Below are 18,452 nucleotides of genomic sequence, written 5' to 3' on the forward strand. Positions count from 1 at the left end.
AGTCTAAAGTGTGAAAATGCACATTCAGGGGGAATTTGCACATTTTAGCACGTGCAAATTTGTGCAATTGTGCATTGATGGAGCTGCAAATTTGCACAAATTCAGAAACCAAAAAAAACATTCCTGTCAATGGGCAGACAACGGACTGAAAGGTGCCTGGCAATCTGCGAAACACAGACAGAATTGATTTTACACAATCTGTATAGAAATGTAATAAATGAAATGAATGAATCGAACTGTACAGTACTATCTGCATTCAAGTATTTTAGGAGATGAAAAGCTTACCAATAAATAAACCATGTTACAGGTAACCCCCCTGCCAAAAGTGAAGTTAAGTATGAGAAGAAAAACATGGATACTGTGGGTATAATGTTCAGCTATTTGATGGGCAATATTTTACTTTAAAAAAAAATTAAAGCCTCTACCTCTCAGAGAACAAAAGCAGAATAAAACTATGCCACTGAGAAAACACACATACACCCATCTCTTTATAGAGACCTGTTTCATAGCCAATCATTATCTAGCTAGACAAATGGAGATGAGAAGCAGGGCCTTCTCAGAAGTGATATCTTCATCCTAGAACTGTTTTCATAGATGTTCAGCTGTATTTCAGCTGTGAGGATGCTCACTGGAACTTTTTTTATCTCAACAGGTGCTTGGAGGAAAACACTAATTTCAATGTGCATCTGCCTTGCTACCTGCCTTAAGGACACTCTCCAATGTCACCCTGGCAGAAGGATATTTCAGAAAGCTAACAGCAGCCCCCCCAGCCCCTTTTGCCACAGTCCACCTGATTCAGAACAGTCTCCTAAACCTCTGAGTAGCAGTATCTCAGTGTAACTGTTTCTGTTTAAATTGTTTTAAATTTTGAAATGGTTTAAATTGTTTTAAATTTTAAAATGGTTTAAATGGTTTAAATGGTTTTAATTTTGCATGTGAGAGATTTTATCTTAATCTTTTAAAATCTTTTTTTAAAAAATTAAAAGATAAAAATTAAATCTTTTTAAAATATTATTTTAAAATCTTTTAAAAATCTTCTTAAATCTTAAAATTTTTATTTAATCTTTTAATCTTTATCTTAATTATCTTTATCTTAATCTTCATTTTAAAATTTTATCTTAGTGTAACTATTTTTAGTTATTTAAATTGTTTTACATTTTGTATGTTAGAGATTTTATATTAGGTTTTTATGACCTTGTATTCTGGTGTGTATTTTTGTGACCCACCCAGAGAGCTCTGGCTATTGGGCAGTATAGATATGAATTGCTGTTGTTTTTGTTTTTTCCTGGTGGCTCTGGAGGCTCCTGGGAAAAGGGGTGGTGGTGGTTGGATTTCTGCATGTTTAATGTTGCCCTAAGACTTAAGGATTTTGTTTCTAACTGTTCATTTTGATACCATATTTTACTGTAGTGTTTTATTATGTTGCAAGCCATGCTGATGGCTGAATCCATCAGGCAACATTGAAATGCCAAAACACTATTGAAGAAGAAATGAGCCCATATGTCTGAATGCATTAGAATTTGTAAATTTCTCCCCCATGTCACTTGAAAGTGCATCAAACTGTACGACAAAAAAGAGTAGTGAAAAATTGTGTTTTCTGATTGTTTCACCATGACACGTTCACAGGTAAAAAATTAAATGATACAATGCTGAACATTTAAAGGGGGGATACCCAGTCCACCGTATTTCCCTACTACAAGACTTCAGTGCAGCCCAAATTACAAGAGGCAACGAAAATACATTGTGGGGGGGGGGGGAATCAGGTGGCAGAGCCAGATGTTGTTTACTAATCGACCAGGCACAGAATGAAGTACCCATTACTTTGACCTCCTTTTAAAGCAGAGCTGTCAAACTGTCTACCCAACACACAACGCCGCCGTTTACATTTGCGCTGTCAGCAATAGGCGTTCCAGATCTAATCAGCCTGTAAGCAAGCACCACACAAGCTGAGTCTAGGTTCAAGCAAAGTTCAATGGGTTGCCTGGGCCAGACAAGCTAAATTAAACAAACACAAGGGAGAAGAAACCACAACAATCGCGGCAAAAACAGTAATTTGGAGCACTGAATGGGCCATGGCGTGACATTTAAAAATGGGGAGAGGGTGAAAATACCAGTGAAAAGGAATAGAAATTCCAGCTGCGGGGAAGGAATGAGCAACACTTTCAAAGAAGGGAGATCAGTTCCAACAGGGAAAAACCCACAAAATGTAATCCATAAAGCTTCTTCCCCAACTTTTTAAAAAAATCACTCCAAAGCCAAAGTGTTTGGAAGAGAGAAGAACTTCCATTGACAAATTACTGAGGAAGAACAGCTGAGCAAAAACACCAAACAAACCTGCAGCGGTAAATAATTTAAATATCAATGATTAATGACCATGAGTGAGAGCTGTGAGCATGGCCGCATTTGTACAGACACAAGAAATAGTTCACTAAGACTTCCCCAAAACAACCCTCGCAATGCCAGCAAGTTCCAAACACGTTAAGACCAAGCTTAAAAGATGTATGTACACTTAAGCCTGGAAACGTTCAGATACTCATGATTCTACACATCTATGGCGCCAATGGAGAGACTTCTTAAAAAAAGCTGCGCAGTGGCAGGGAATTTTGCAAGGGAAGCAGCTGGGGAGGGAACCCTCACCTCCCTGCATACAGTGGTCCTGGTCTGGATCAGAAGTCTGTGTGCTTATTTTGGAATTTAAAAACAAAAGGCAGCTGCAAAGCTACATTCATTAAATGTGTCATTTGACCCTTCGTTCCTTATTAAAAATTATTGTGTCTGCATCCAGACAAGCACAAGCTTATTCACAATGTATTTCTGGAATGTCTTCAAAATGAGTATGTACGCCAAAGAGGCTGATCTGGAATTTCACACTGCAGTGCTTGATCCAATTCCACTTGGCTTCTTGAGGACCTGTGCTATGGGTTCAGTGGTACTGCAGCAGATCCAATAATCTTTGGAACAGACTAGGGATGTCCGTTGCTGGGAAATCCAGTTCTTTTTTTTGGCTTGACAGAGTTCTGCAGCATGTACCACTCGCTTTGCATCTGCGAGCCAAGCTTCAGGCTCTTCCCAAACTCCGGGATCTGTTTTGCGCATTTTGGGGGGAAGGTTCAGCAATTTGCACAAATTTTGGAGCAATTTCCATAAATTATGGAGCAATTGGTGCAAATTCGGCCGTAATACGCATAATTTGCACAACTTTAGCCATAATTTGCACAACTTGCTCAGAAATTTGCACAAATTGCAGAAATTTCCCCCAAAATGCACAAAATTCCCAGAAAATCTACAAATTGGCCTGACCCACTGCAGACTGACTTGGGCACTGCAGTGGGAACCGAAATTAAGCCCAGGGGCCAAGCCTAGGAAAACTGGTCAAATTCCACCCCACCCCCCAAATGGATTTCTCTGACATCCTTAGAACAGACACGCAAGAAAGGACAATGTCTCACAGTGGCCAGGCTGCTGAAATGTATTTTTCAAGCAGCTAGAATAACCAGCAACTTCCTCTTTATTCCCTTTTAAAGGCCTAGTGAAAAACAAGTGGAATAGATTAAAAAGTGCACTATGAGAAAGAGATTTTAAGGCCCAAGGATAAGGAAAACTCTGCCATGAACCTACGTTTAGATTTGTGAGTAGCAACCTAAGATGATGCAGCAATCCATTTACATAGGGGAGAGCTGGACAAATGCCATGAAATCATCTATCTATCTATCTATCTATCTATCCATCCATCCATCCATCCATACACACACACACACGTAGTACAGATGGGAAAATACTATTCACGCATGACATACTCAACTGTCCTCGTTCAACACAAGTCCAAACTGGCAGCAAGCTCATGATGGGCACTGTGATCTTGTGTGCCAGTCATGGTGGGCTTTTGGTGACCAAGACTCTGTGTGAGGTGACCAAGAGCAATTGAGAACACGTGAGGTGACTTTCATGACCAACGACAGATTTATTTGTGAGCCTCATCTGAACCTTGTACCCCCATTAGATGCTTCAGACCCCGCATGTAGGCATTCTTCATGTCAGCACATAGAGGCTGAGAGATCATGTCAGTTGCATGAAGCCATTCACCTGCCATGTTCTAAAGATTTCCTAATGGAAATCCTTGACTGTCATTCATTTTTATTTTATTTCAGAGTAAGTTAATTTCTCAGCAAAGCTAAGATTTAAAGCACTGAAGTGAGTCCAAATGTGCAATGAGTCAAACTGAGAAATGAAGTCTATTTGCATTTTGCTGCAAGTAAGCAACATAAATTGGGAGTGGGGAGAGAAATCCGGAAGAATTGTCAGTAAAAAAAATTATGGGGCAAGGAAATCCACCTTTGATTCCAATCATATAAATGAAGAAACAGTATAGTATACAATTGAACTTTCAAAATATAAGACATCCGAGAATTGCCAAGTAATCAAAATTAATGATTATAAGACCAAAAAAAATGTGTTTTCCCAACTATGTCAAAGATTCACTGGCTCAGCTCAGACATCAGGTTAGCAGTCCTCCCAAACTATGTGCTGCAATAAAATACCACAAATTCACATACTCCCTCCTCTCCCTTTCATGCACCAATTCCCTTCTCCCTTTTCTGTTTTTCTTAAACTACAGATTGCTATGATATTAAGGGCGCAGTCCTATCTAGATAGCCGGCCGCCTCCAAACTCGGAGGCAACCACCTAACCAAAGCAGGGCAGGAAAAGCATGGAGGGGCTTGTTCCCTCCGCGCTTCTCCTGCCCTGCTTTTTCAGCTAGACAGCCGATTGCAGCTGTCTAGCTGCAGGAGCACAGAGCGGGGAAGGAGGCTGCTGTATGACACACTGGATGTGTTGTACAGGCAGCTACGCTCTCCCTGCCCCAGAATGCCCCCAGTCACGCCCCTTTCCGGCCCCTCCGCACTCCGCTTGCGAGTGCGGAGGATGGGGCTGTTCCGCACTGCCTCCGAGGCAGTGCAGAAGTAGAGGGAAGTTGGTTTTCTGGGAATCGACCTCGGAGCATGGGCTCCGAGGTCATTTCCCAGAAAACAGCATATCCTATCGCCATCTAGCTGCTTTCTAGCAGCCATACGATTACTCCCTTCATCAGGCAAACAATGGTAAGCACAAGCCAAGAACTGCAAACCTAGAATTTGGCAGCATACATCTCTTTATATGGTTAAGGCATTAAGCTCACTTTCATGTAGCACCATCCTGGAATATTGTGACAATAAACAAGAATTATACAATAGTAGTTGTATAATAGTAGTCTTTGTGTTGTGACAGAAAAGAATAGTTTTCCATTCTATCAACCTGACATTTAACCCAGCTTGAAAATAAAACATAATTAAGGCTATTTTCCCCACTTCAGTGTTTTTTTTGGAGATCATTCTATGTAAGCCCCATGCAGACATAATACTGCCCAAGCAACTAACCATGGTTAGGAGATCAGGAGCAGCCTGCTGATTTACATATTCCTCCCCCCTTCACAGCTGCCTCCATCATGGTTAAAAGGAGGAATGGATGGACTCCTCCATGCCTGCTGAGTGCGGGCACTTGCTGAGTTGCCGCTGCTGCCCGCCCCTGCTCGCCAGTCCACGTGAACCCTGTAGGGCTCGGTAAGCGGTCTGGGAGCACCCCGCAGCCGCCCACTCCTCATTGTGAGCTGCCATTTTTATGCAAGATGGGGGCTCCATAAGTTTTGTATATTTAATGTTGCACACAATGGCTGCTATACAGGGCCATCTCCGCAACATGAGAGGCGTAAAGGGGCCCCATGGCTCAGCAAGCAGGGTCTAGGCATGGGGAAGTCCGCTGGACTCCCAGACTCAGTCAGACACTAGTGACATCCCTAGCTAAAAGTGAATTGGGAACTTGTGATTTGATCTAATCATCATTAGGGAAACTGGTACAGATATAACATTAACCATGTTTCACTCTGAAAAATGAAATGGAGGGGGCAGGATTTGCAGGCAAAAAGGAATGAGGGTGAAGAAAGGAGTGCCCAGGTTTGAGAGTGAAGGAAGAAGGAAGAGCAACAGCACATGGGCTTGTAGAGTGCACCCAATCAGACAATGTTATAGGTGCATTAAGCTTTATTGGTAAAGCAGATTTTTATAACCAGGCATATTAAAGGAAGGACAGGTGAATAACTATATGCATATAGTTCTTAAGGAGAGAAAGAGGCAGGGAGGAGAAGGGCATGTTTAGTCAGCTATTTGCATTCAGAAACCTATTTCTGAACCCTCAGTGTCCCTGCAAATTGTTCCCAAGGCTCGTAGATTACCTACTGTTCTACACCCACTTTCAGCCTCTGGACTTCTAATCCACTTTGTGGGCTAAATCCCACACAACACACTGTGCTTACGCCACAGGGGTCTGGGAATGATGAAGTACTTCCCTGTACAAATTGACCAAATGTCAGCCCAGATTTATTTAATGGAACCTGAAGTATGACCCATTCTATACACACACGCACATGCGCGCACACACAGCAAGTTGGGGTCATGCTAAAAGAATCGTATTTGTTATGTTCAGTCAAAGCAAAATGAAAGAAAGATAGTTCAAGGCCATAAAAAGCCAGAAAAACATCGGAGAGGAGTTGAGAGTCATTAGTATGGCGAAAACAGATCACCATGGAAACATACAAGCCCAGCAGCAACTGCATCCACAGAGACAAGTTCTCGTTGCTGCCTTTTTAAGCAGATGTGGGGTGGTTCCATGGCAAAAGAAATCAGCATCGAGCAAACTTTATGCTGCCAAAATTTTAGCTTATGCAGACTAAAACAAGACTAGGCTGAACAAGGGAATGGTTGGAATATGGTAGGAATATGGTTGGCAGGAGGGAGTGGGGAAGAAAGGGGACATAAAAGAACTGGAAAGACAGGGGTTGGGGGGAGCTGTTCATTAGAAAGGGAAGATAGGAAAGGGGGAAAATATTCAGAAAGAATTCCCTATTTAGTAAGCAAGACAAACATTATGATATACTTAAAAAGATGAGAGCAGAGGGGTGAAAGCCTCCTCCCACCTCTATAGGAGTTCAGCAGTTTTGTAACAAGCTTTGGTATGGTTTTGTATTTGGTCTGTGCTACACATGGTAAGCAAACGCTGTGGCACTGTCAGAGAGTAACAGCAGGGCAGTAAGAGCTAGAGTGAAAGCTCGAAGCTCCAATAACGACAGAAGGGATTTTCAACGCTGAAGAGGTCTAGCTTGCAACAGAGGAAACATGCCATAGAGAGATGGTTTGACAGATGTGCACACAAGCAGTCTGCTCTTATCCATCACTGTTCAGGCATTACTCAGAGGGGAAAATCCATGGGGCGGGGGAGTGCGAGTAATGCAAGCAGTGCATTTCTACAGAAGTCTCGGTAAAAATTCCTGGGGCCAGAGAAGGCAGAGGACTCCACTGTGTCCTGCAGGGTGGATTAGCAATACCAAATTGGCATTGAAAGAGCACTGCCATGAAGGACGCTGAAGGAAATGTACTGATCAGTACATGGCATTCTTTTAGAAATTCAGTTTCTAAAACCATCATCAAAACCACATCAAAAATGTAAACAAAGAACAGGTGGGCTACCCAATTTGACCCCTATGTTTTCCTCCCATCCCATTTTAAAACCAATAAACTGCTAAAAATTAGGGGAGAAGACTTTAAAAAATACATATAAAGCTGCTGAATTCTGCCCAGCCCCAGAGTTCTCTCAAGACAACACATCAACGTAAGGAGCCAGCAAGTCTCACTTCTCCATCTAGTGGATAAAAGCCCACATGGCAGTCATGGCAAGCAATCTGTACTCCCTGCCTCCATTTTGCGCTCAGCTCAAAAGTCTTGTTTCAGCTGTCTACGGCTGTTTGCATCAGGCTTCTTTCCTTTCCCCCCAAAAAAACCCAACAGGTGAGGGCATTTGCAGCTGGAGTGTTCTCACAGAATACGTAGAAAGAATTTATTTTACTGGACCAATCAATTAAGGCAGGGTATGCTTCATTTTCAGCATGTATTGAGCCTGAACACGGTAGCAACGTTATCATGTTTGTGTTCCAAACATTTATGCATCACGGGCAAATGTTGTAGGGAGCTCTTGAGGCCGTAGCTTCCTGTGGCATGCGTCCACAGCACCAATTTTTCAGGCATCATATGCGAAGCAGCTCTTCCTTACACAGGTTTGGATCCAGAGTTTTTATTCCACCTTTGAAAGCATCCTCAAGAGAGTTATGCTAAGATGCTCCCACTGGTGGAAAAGGGAGGGGTGAGGCAATTTTCGCCAATTCCTCCCTTTCTCTGCCACCTACCCTATTGTTCCAGAGGGTCCCCCAGCCCTCCAGAGTAGATTAGGGCAGGGGGGACAGACACGGGGGACTGCAAGGGGAGGAGGGGATCCGTGAATATCACCTCCTGTCCTGTTCAGCCAGTGGGAAAGCTCTGCTGGATCAAAAGCTTCCTGCTGACCAAACAGGAAGAATTTTGCTGGATCCAACCCATCTTTGTTTGAATTTTTCCAGCCCAATCCAGAAGATTGGGACAGATAACTGTAAGTATAAAACAGGTCATATATGAACTATAGAGTCAACAGTATGCTTAAGTATTAAAATGCATAACGTATGAAACCCATCCCATAGAGATTTAATCTCAGTTGTGCCAACCTGAAACAAAGGAGTCTTAGAGTGCCTCTAGGAAAATGCTCACACTCTGGCTCTGAGAGGTTATCAAATAGATGGAATCCCTTTCATGGTTTTCACAAAACAGAGAACACTTCCCTGGCCTTAATGTGCAGTTGATCACTAGGCTAAGAGGTTATTTTCAGTTGACTTAAAGAGATTGCAATGAGCCAAAGTGGCATGGTTCAGACATAACAACCAACCACAGTGTGTTGCTATGAGCATGAACTGCACTAAGCCTTCCTTTCCTCTCTTCCTTTGCATGGAAGACAGATGGCGGTACTTCCCTCTCTCCCTACCCACAACAAGAAAAGTGCCATTTAGCACCACGTCCTTCAGTCACTATCAGATACCACTCACTATTAAGCCGTCTCCTTTACAAACAGCTGTCCAGGTAAATTGATCAGGACTTCCAATGCATTTGCCAGAATCAGTCAGGGCATTTCTACTCAATTGACATGATTCAACCACTGTACTATAGTTACTTCCCCAAGGCCCTGCAGTATGTCCTACCACCAAATGAGATTCGATTGTTTGTAAAGTAGGACAGGGCCTTTCTGTGGCAACACCCTCGTTATGGAGCTCCCTCCCAAGGGAGGTTAGACTAACCCCATCCCTGATGACTTTTAGATAGGTGGAAAAAGCATTTTAATTCAGCCTGGTATGTAATGGTTTTTAATCCGAGATTGAAGGTTTTAACTCCAGTCTTTTTGGGTTTAACACTGTTTTAATTCTGTTATTGTATTATACGCCCCTTGACTGGGGTGGGGGGCATTTGTGTTCTTCCTCAGGCAGCAAAATGTCTTGGGCCAGCCCTGCTTATACACTGTCATATGTTACAAGTATAAACCTTTATATTCCTATCATCACAATGGAATTAGTCATGCAGATTAACTTGATGCTGGAGACATGCAACATTTCTTGGATTGTGTCAGAACATCTGGTTGATTATGCCAATGCACTTGCATTGAAGCAAGTTTACTTTGCATGATAAAGAGGAGAGAAAAAAACATTTTCCTATTCACTTTTTCTACACAAATTAGAACCTTAAACATTTATGACATTCATATGATAGTGCTTTTTGCATAGTCAGCATAATGGCCAACATCCTGCAGAGAGAGGTTTGATTCTGCTTTGAAAAGCAATCATGGGCTTTAAAAATTAAAAGTGTGAATTTGTTCGCTCGACACTAATGTTTTCTGCCTGCAATTTTGCTGAAAGCTTCTCTGAGCAAAGTGCCAGCTGCTTGTGTGGGAGGCTCTCTCTAAGAACAACATATGCTAGGCAATGCACCTCTGATAGTCATTCATATCTTCAAAGCTTCTTGTTCTACTATAGCAGTCGGACACATTAAATAGTTTGCTATCAAGGCTGTATGCATTCTGCAAGTCTATCATACAGAGTGGTATACTGGGCACAGGGTCACAGCAGGGACACAGCGCCCGCACTTTTTGATTAACAGGGACACTGACGTCATTTGCCACCTCCCCGCTCAGAATTTGTTGTTCCCTCTGAGCTTAGCTGCAGTGCTCACAGTAGCTGGGTGGGAATGAATTTTCCCTCCCCAATTAAAACCCTTTCACTTAACAAAATACCTGCTTCTGGTGGAGATGAAAACTGCTAGTAGTGGTTTGTTGATATGGATTAATACAGCTGCCTGAATGTTTGGACTATCCTTGGGGGCCTGGCTATGAGGATTCTCGTGATGAGCACCTCCACTTCAAAATTTACAACTTCACCACTGATCATATAAGTGAAAAATCTGATCAAGCACAAAATTTGACATTCCAAGAACTTAATCTCTAACTTTTCTTTTACGCATGATCAGGGGGAAGAAATCAAGGGAGTTTGCCCTGAGTGTTCAACACTTAGAACTCAAGCTAATTTTTGGAAAGGGCTTTCACTGGAAAGTAAATAGACCTTCAGAGCTCTTTACCATTTACCTGTTTCTCTGCCTTTACTTCTCAGTAGTGAAGGGATTGTCCCTCCCTCAAGTTGTTGTTGTTCAGTTGTTAAGTCATGTCCGACTCTTCGTGACCCCATGGACCATAGCACGCCAGGCCTTCCTGTCCTCCACTCTCTCCCGGAGTGTGCTCAAGTTCATATTCATTGCATCGCTGATGCTATCTAGCCATCTCATCCTCTGTGGTCCCCTTCTCCTTTTGCCTTCCATCTTTCCCTGCATCAGGGTCTTTTCCAGTGAGTTTTCTCTTCGCATTAGGTGGCCAAAATATTGGAGCTTCAGTTTCAGTATCTGTCCTTCCAATGAGCACTCAGGGTTGATTTCCTTTAGGATGGACTGATTTGACCTCCTTGCACTCCAGGGGACTCGTAAGAGCATCAATTCTTTGGCGCTCAGCCTTCCTTATAGTCCAGCTCACACAGCCATACATAACTACTGGGAAAACCACAGCTTTGATTAGACGGACCTTTGCCAGCAAGGTGATGTCTCTGCTTCTTACTATGCTGCCTAGGTTTGCCATAGCTATCCTCCCAAGGAGCAAGCGTCTTTTAATTTCATGGCTACAGTCACCGTCTGCGGTGATCATGGAGCCCAAGAAAATAAAATCTGTCACTGCTTCCATTTCTTCCCTTTCTATATGCCAGGAAGTGATGGGGCCAGATGCCATGATTTTAGCCAAACACTCTTTGGCATTGCTCTTGTTTGGAATTGGAATGTAAACTGACCTTTTCCAATCTTGTGGCCACTGCTGAGTGTTCCAAATTTGTTGGCATATTGAGTGCAGCACTTTAACAGCATCATCTTGTAGGATTTTAAATAGCTCTGCTGGAATACTGTCATCTCCACCAGCTTTGTTGTTAGTAATGCTTCCTAAGGCCCACTTGACTTCACTCTCTAGGATGTCCGGCTCAAGTTCAGTGACTGCACTATCATGTCTATCATGGACGTTAAGATCTTTCCTGTATAGTTCTTCTGTGTATTCTTTCCACCTCTTCTTAATCTCATCTGCTTCTGTTAGGTCCGTGCCTTCTTTGTTGTTTATCATGCCCATCTTTGCACAAAACGTTCGCTTGAGATCTCCGATTTTCTTAAAAAGATCTCTAGTCTTTCCCATTCTATTGTTTTCCTCGATTTCTTTGCATTGTTCATTTAAGAAGGGCTTCTTGTCACTCCTTGCTATTCTCTGGAATGCTGCATTCAGTTGGATATATCTTCCCCTTTCTCCCTTGCTTTTCGCTTCCCTTCTTTCCTCAGCTACTTGTAAAGCCTCCTCAGACAGCCACTTGGCTTTCTTGCATTTCTTTTTCTTTGGGATGGATTGAGTTGCTGCCTCCTGAACAATGTTACGGACCTCCGTCCATAGTTCCTCAGGCACTCGGTCTATCAGGTCTAATCCCGTAAATCTATTCCTCACCTCCACTGTATATTCATTAGGGATATGATTTAGGTCATACCTGAATGGGTTAGTGGTTTTCCCTACGTTCTTCAATTTAAGCCGAAATTTTGCAACAAGAAGCTCATGATCTGAGCCACAGTCAGCTCGTCTTGTTTTTACTGACTGTATAGAGCTTCTCCATCTTTGGCTGCAAAGGACATAATCAATCTGATTTCGATATTGACCATCTGGTGATGTCCATGTGTAGAGTTGCCTCTTGCACTGTTGGAAAAGAGTGTTTGCTATGATCAGCGTGTTCTCTTGGCAAAACTCTATTAGCCTTTGTCCTGCTTCATTTTGTACACCAAGGCCATGCTTGCCTGTTATCCCGGTGATTTCTTGACTTCCTATTTTGGCATTCCAATCCCCTATGATAAAGAGGACATCTTTTTTTGGTGTTAGTTCTAGAAGGTGTTGTAAGTCTTCATAGAACCGATCAACCTCAGCTTCTTCGGCCTCAGTGGTTGGGGCATAGACTTGAATTACTGTGATGTTCAATGGTTTGCCTTGGATTCGTACTGAGATCATTCTATTGTTTTTTGAGATTGTATCCCAGTACTGCTTTCCCCACCTTTTTATTGACTATGAGTGCTACTCCATTTCTTCTAAGGGATTCTTACAGTAGTAGATATAATGGTCACCTGAATTAAATTCGCCCATGCTTGTCCATTTTAGTTCGCTGATTCCCAAGATGTCAATTTTCAATCTTGCCATCTCATGTTTGACCACCTCCAGCTTACCTTGATTCATTGATCTGACATTCCAGATTCCTAAACAATATTATTCTTTACAGCATCGGATTTTCTTTTCACCACCAGACACATCCACAGCTGTGTGTCCTTTTGGCTTTGGCCCAGCCACTTCACTCTTTCTGGCGCTACTTGGAAATACCCTCTGCTCTTTCCCAGGAGTATATTGGACACCTTCCGACCTGAGGGGCTCATCTTCCGGCGTCATATCTTTTAGCTTTGTGATATGTTCCATGGGGTTTTCTTGGCAAGAATACTGGAGTGGGTTGCCATTTCCTTCTCCAGTGGACCACATTTTGTCAGAACTCTCTGCCATGACCTGTCCGTCTTGGGTGGCCCTGCACGGCATAGCTTATGGCTTCACTGAGTTATGCAAGCCCCTTCGCCACAACAAGGCAGTGATCCATGAAGGGGCCCTCCCTCAAGGCTGCACCACAAATCCATATAAGGATCCTTGATTATTTTGCCAAAGTACTTCAGATGTCCGCCAAAATAAGCTTGGCCCTAAAACAGATGTGCCAAAGATTTGAGCCCTCCCTACCACCCTCTTCCCCCATAGATACAAGGATCTGACAACAGGAAAGGGTCATGATGTGTTTTACAGTAAGGCATTTCTTAGGCCTTTCATGCTGCCACAAGCACGTACAGTGTTTAGAGATGCTGTTAGACATGGGAAATGCATTTCTCTGGTTCCTGACATCCCGGATGCTGTCATGAGTGTTCATACCAGCGCAGAACCCACGGCTGCCAGCAAAACTGGCTGATGCTGCTCATACTTGAGGCAACACCTAGAGCTTAAATGGTGAGACTTTGTTGGAGCTCTGGAGTCCTCTTGCCACTTTCTTCACCAAACTAAATTTAAGAAAGGGAATAGTCATAGCAAGGAGTCCAAACATTCTCCTTGCCCAAAGAGCCCAAAACTGACTTTTTAAATTAATTGTATTTTAGTCCGCCCAGTATAACCAAAGTTCTTATATAAAATCTGCTGCGCTTCCAGAGGGGTCTGAATCTTATCCTGCAATATTTGGGGTGGGAACCCAAAATCATGAAATAAGGCATTTTAAGAAGGAAAAAACACGCCTTTTTTGCCCTATCACTATTTCCAGGCAACTCTAAACATTTTAAATGCTGAGGGTCATGGCATTAACACATTTCTGGAAACTACAAGAGATCAAAGCAGCAACACAGCCACATTTTTTGTTTAAAAAATATTTTTAAACATTATTTTAATCATCTGGTGATTGACAAGAAACACTTGGTAAGACATGTTATTGGCAGATATTTTATATATATATATATATATATATATAATGCCCGAATACTCTGTCCACATATTCACATGCTGTAAATCGCAGAGGAGAGCAGCTATGCCCAATTTGGGGCCTGCAAATAGGCCCCAAATTGGGCACAGCTGTTCTACTCATCTAAGCAGTATAAAGAGGTACTTATCGAGGACAGTTCAGGAGCAACCACAGAAACATCCAGAAGTTTGAAATGATAGCAAGAGAGATAGCTTATGGCTAAGAGTGATGGGTCAGGTTGCTTGTGAAAACCAAAAACTTACTCAGAGACATTAGAAAGTTTAAGGGCAATAATTCCTCCTCTGGCCATGAAAAGGCTTCAAGGAAGATGCAGGTTTCGAAGGAAGGCAGGGACACAGCACAACAGCACACATCCATTTCTCCCTCCGCCTCCCAGGACTGCCCATTTTTATTGACATGGGTGAAGAAAGCCACACATTGACAGAAAGAAGATGTAGTGATGATACAACAATCCACTGAATGGATGAGGCCGCAGTTAATGCTTGAGCCCTTACACTCATTCTGCCAATAGCTCTTGCTGGCAGGTTTCCCCAGAAGACTTGTCACCAGCAAGCATTATTGCTATTGCAATAGAGTGCAACGTAGTTTATGTTAGCAGTGGTGTCACTCACACTGGATACTGTTCATTGGCTTATAATATAGGAGACATTAGGTCATTAGGTCAAGAGTACCCAACCATTAGATCAAGAGTACCCCTGGAATTCTGAACATGTTGTGGGCACTCTCACAAAACGGCTGTAAAATGGTTGCCATGGTGAGCATGGCTCATCACAAAAACATTCATTTCCCAGGAGGCAAACTCGTGAGATTAAAAGAAAAGAAAAGCCTAAGAATCTAAGTCCAAGGCAGAGGTGCATTCTGAGTTCCAAAACACAAAATCACCCTTATGAATCCAAATAGAGATGATGCTGGTTGGCGACATTTCACTTTGCAGCGTGCCAGCCTCCCTGTTTAAAAACATTATTTATTTTCTAAAAAAAACGTAAGAAATAAAATAAGAATAAGGAGGGGAAGGAAGCTTGGTGGGTGCAAAAAAGGTGTCTGCAGGCACATTGCTGCCCAAGTTGGAGACTCCAACACTAGGTTTTAACATTTAATACAGAACCGCCTGTTTGCAAGTAGCTACCAACTCAGCAAAGACCCTGATGCTGGAAAAGATGGAAGGCAAAAGGAGAAGGGGACAGCAGAGGATGAGATGGCTAGATAGCATCACCGATGCAATGAATATGAACCAGAGCACACTCCAGGAGAGAGCGGAGGACAGGAAGGCCTGGTGTGCTATGGTCCATGGGGTCATGAAGAGTTGGACACGACTGAACGACTCAACAACAACAGCAACAACTCAGCAGATTTAAGAAAGTTTTGAAAACTGCATGCCATATTGGAATTTCCTTCGTTTTTCTCTCTCTATTTAGAGAGCACTACTAAGCCAACATTTAAACTAGCCTGTTATGTTCTGCATTTCCATAGGAGCACTGATAGCAAGAGCTTTCTTGCTATCCTAGCACAGAAGATGGCCTCAAATATTTAACCAAGGGATTAAAAGGGATTCTTTCGCCAGCACCGCAGAGCTGCCACAGCATGCTCAGCAAGACACATGCAGCTTTACCCAGGCCACAGCAAGAGCCTTTTGATTTTTAACTCAGTACCTATTCATAACCTATTCATAAACATCCTTGCTTACCGGTTCCCGGCCATCCATTGCCTCCATCCACAGCCTTCGATCTTCTTCAGAAAGCGCCTGCATTGTGATCACTCCAGGCCTGCAGAGATTAATGGAATGATGCTGTGAATAATGGACCTGAAAAGATGAAACTGCAAAAGCAGAGGGGAAAGCAGGCAGATTCAGCAAAAACTGCTGCAATGGATGCTTCCATGGTCCAAACTCAGGCTTGAGATCAACTGGGGAAAGATGCCACTTTCCATGAAAAAATATGGGGCCAACCTGGGATGTCATTGTCTATTTTTTCCCTTATTGACTTAGGTGTCTGTGGTAAAGCAAACGCTCCAAGCAATATAGGTCAGACTTCAAAAATGTGCATGAAGGTACATCCAAATAAAAACGAATGCGCTTTGGCAAACCATTGTACTCAAATGTACAGCCTAAACTTCACAAATGGACAAACGGGAAACTCTCACAGATTGAAATTGGTGGACTTTGGCTTTCTGTTGCAGTCTGATTAGGGAAATATTTTCCTTTACAACCCAGAAGTCCCAACTGTCATGCAGCGCATATATTAAACACTGTCCTGACCATCCCTAGGGATGCATTTACACGGACAAACGCAAATATGTAAACTGGGCAATTCTGGATATAGCAGCAGTTCCTATGACTATAGCAGGGGTGGGAAACCTGTGGCCCTCCAGATATTTTGGTCTACAACTCCTATTACCCTCATGTCTAACTTGCAGGTTTCCCAACTAGTTGGCCACTGCAGGAAACAGGAGGCTGGAATAGATAGGACTTTGGTCTGATCCAGCAAGACTCTTCTTATGTTCTTATGTACTTTTATATATTTTCATTTAGAGATTTTTTTAGATATGGCATAATTGATCAAATAAAAAAATATACTCTGTGTTTCCCCCTTCTTTTTATATATGTTTCTCTGTTTTTTATTTTATTAAATGAAAATGTATTTTAAAACACACACACACACACACAAACACTATTTCTATCCCAACTTCAAAAGCTCCCCAAGAGAAAATTATGACACCCCCCTCTTTTTCCAGAAATAGGATAATCAACAATCCAGTGTGTCAGTCGTTCATGCTGTCAGATCTCAAAAAGGGTGAATGGTCACATGATTCATGAACCTCTATTTCTCATGAAAGGTCACATGGTTCGTAAACCTATATTTGGTCACAAAGTTTATAAACTTCTATTTCTCTTGGAAATTCATCAGCAGATTCCATGCTGTCTACTGCGAACAAATGACTGATAACGCCAAAGACTGCAAGAATCTGTGACATCAGTATCGAAAAATGCCTGAACAAACACCTAAATTGAAAAGCTGCAATGAAGCCAACTCTGAAGACTGATGACATGAGTAATGCCTCTGGTTGTCAGCAGAAAAATAACATATATCACAGAAATTGACATTCGATCTCTTCCCCAGGCTGCAAATAATAAAGAAGCAATGGAGAAGGAGTTTAAGAATTCTAAATTCAAATCCTGTGATATTAGAAAAGGCCAATCAGATGGCAAGAGAATAATAATTATGTACACAAAGCAGCTCACACAATTTACCCAGGAAAGAGCACATGCTGTTCTGACTTGCACCACATGTAGACCCAAATAATCTAGACATATTGTGTGTTATTTTTGTTAATCTCTTTGTGCAGTGAATCACTTGATACTTAAGAGGATTGGCATTCTGGAAAAATATCTAGAGAATGCCCTTTAAACTTCAGCCTATTTGGAATATTGTACTGAAAATTAAACAACTCAAAATGCCCCATCCCTGCCGCCAGTGGAAAAATCCCTCTCTAGAAATAACAACTTTGTCTTAATTTGATAAGATCATAACACTCACAGTTTTGCCAAATAAATTAGGTGGCTTTAGAAGTGGATTAGATAAATTAATGGAGGATAAACTATCAATGGCTAGCTACTCGTCATGAAGGCTATACACCATAGCCTCTGAATACCAGGTGATAAGGAACAACAGTGGTAGAGTGCCTTCATGTCCTACTTCTGGACTTCTCAAAGACATCTAGTTGGCCATTGTAGGAAACAGGATGCTAGGCTAAATAGGCCTTCATTCTGATCCAGCAGGGCTCTTCTTATGTTCTTAAATTAAAGTAAGGCAAATCTCAGCTGAATGTCTAAACCAGAAGAAGCTGTTTTTATCTAATGCTAAACACAGATAAGGCAATAATAATGTACCGTAACATAACAGTAATAATATAATGTAATAATAATGGGGACAATGTCACACAAGCGAACTTCCTTCTACTTGTGTGGTAGGGCATTCTCCTTCGCCACTGTGCGCACACACACACACCCAATCTGTTCCAGAGGATTCCCCCAACCCTCCAGAGCAGATTTTGAGAGCGCACAAGGGGCAGCAGGGGGGAGGGGGAAACATCCCCTCCCAGTTCTGCTGACTAAAGTAGTTCTGTCAGCAGAACAATTTAATTGGTTTTGGTTTAATGATAAATATCTAAAAAATTAAAGAATCTGAAGGAGCATGGCCAATCAGTGATCATGTTTACCTTTCAATCCATATTTTATTTTCATTTGTACTATCTACAAAGGAATTTAAGAGAATCAAACATAGATTGGGAATATCATTAACAGGCACATTTTACCAGGCAAAATACCTAGTACTAACAGCATGCATGCCAG

At 42.2% G+C, this 18,452-nt stretch overlaps 1 protein-coding gene across 6 annotated transcripts in view; it reads right to left on the reverse strand.

The window, feature by feature from the left end:
• The window catches only part of ARHGAP26 (Rho GTPase activating protein 26), a 363,812-nt gene that overhangs the window by 207,394 nt on the left and 137,966 nt on the right, over positions 1-18,452 (reverse strand). For all 6 annotated transcript variants that reach the window (XR_014788384.1, XM_084838781.1, XM_084838783.1 and 3 more), the window contains exon 11: positions 15,789-15,867. Coding sequence is in view for 5 of the 6 variants with exons in the window: in XM_084838781.1 (XP_084694907.1) it covers positions 15,789-15,867 (79 nt within the window). In the remaining variant the exon portion in view is untranslated. The remainder of the gene's footprint in view (positions 1-15,788; positions 15,868-18,452) is intronic.

This window comes from Heloderma suspectum, chromosome 2, assembly GCF_057233095.1.
Source record: "Heloderma suspectum isolate Gila_16-S chromosome 2, 16-S_ref, whole genome shotgun sequence".
In the NCBI taxonomy this organism is placed as follows: Eukaryota; Metazoa; Chordata; class Lepidosauria; order Squamata; family Helodermatidae; genus Heloderma; species Heloderma suspectum.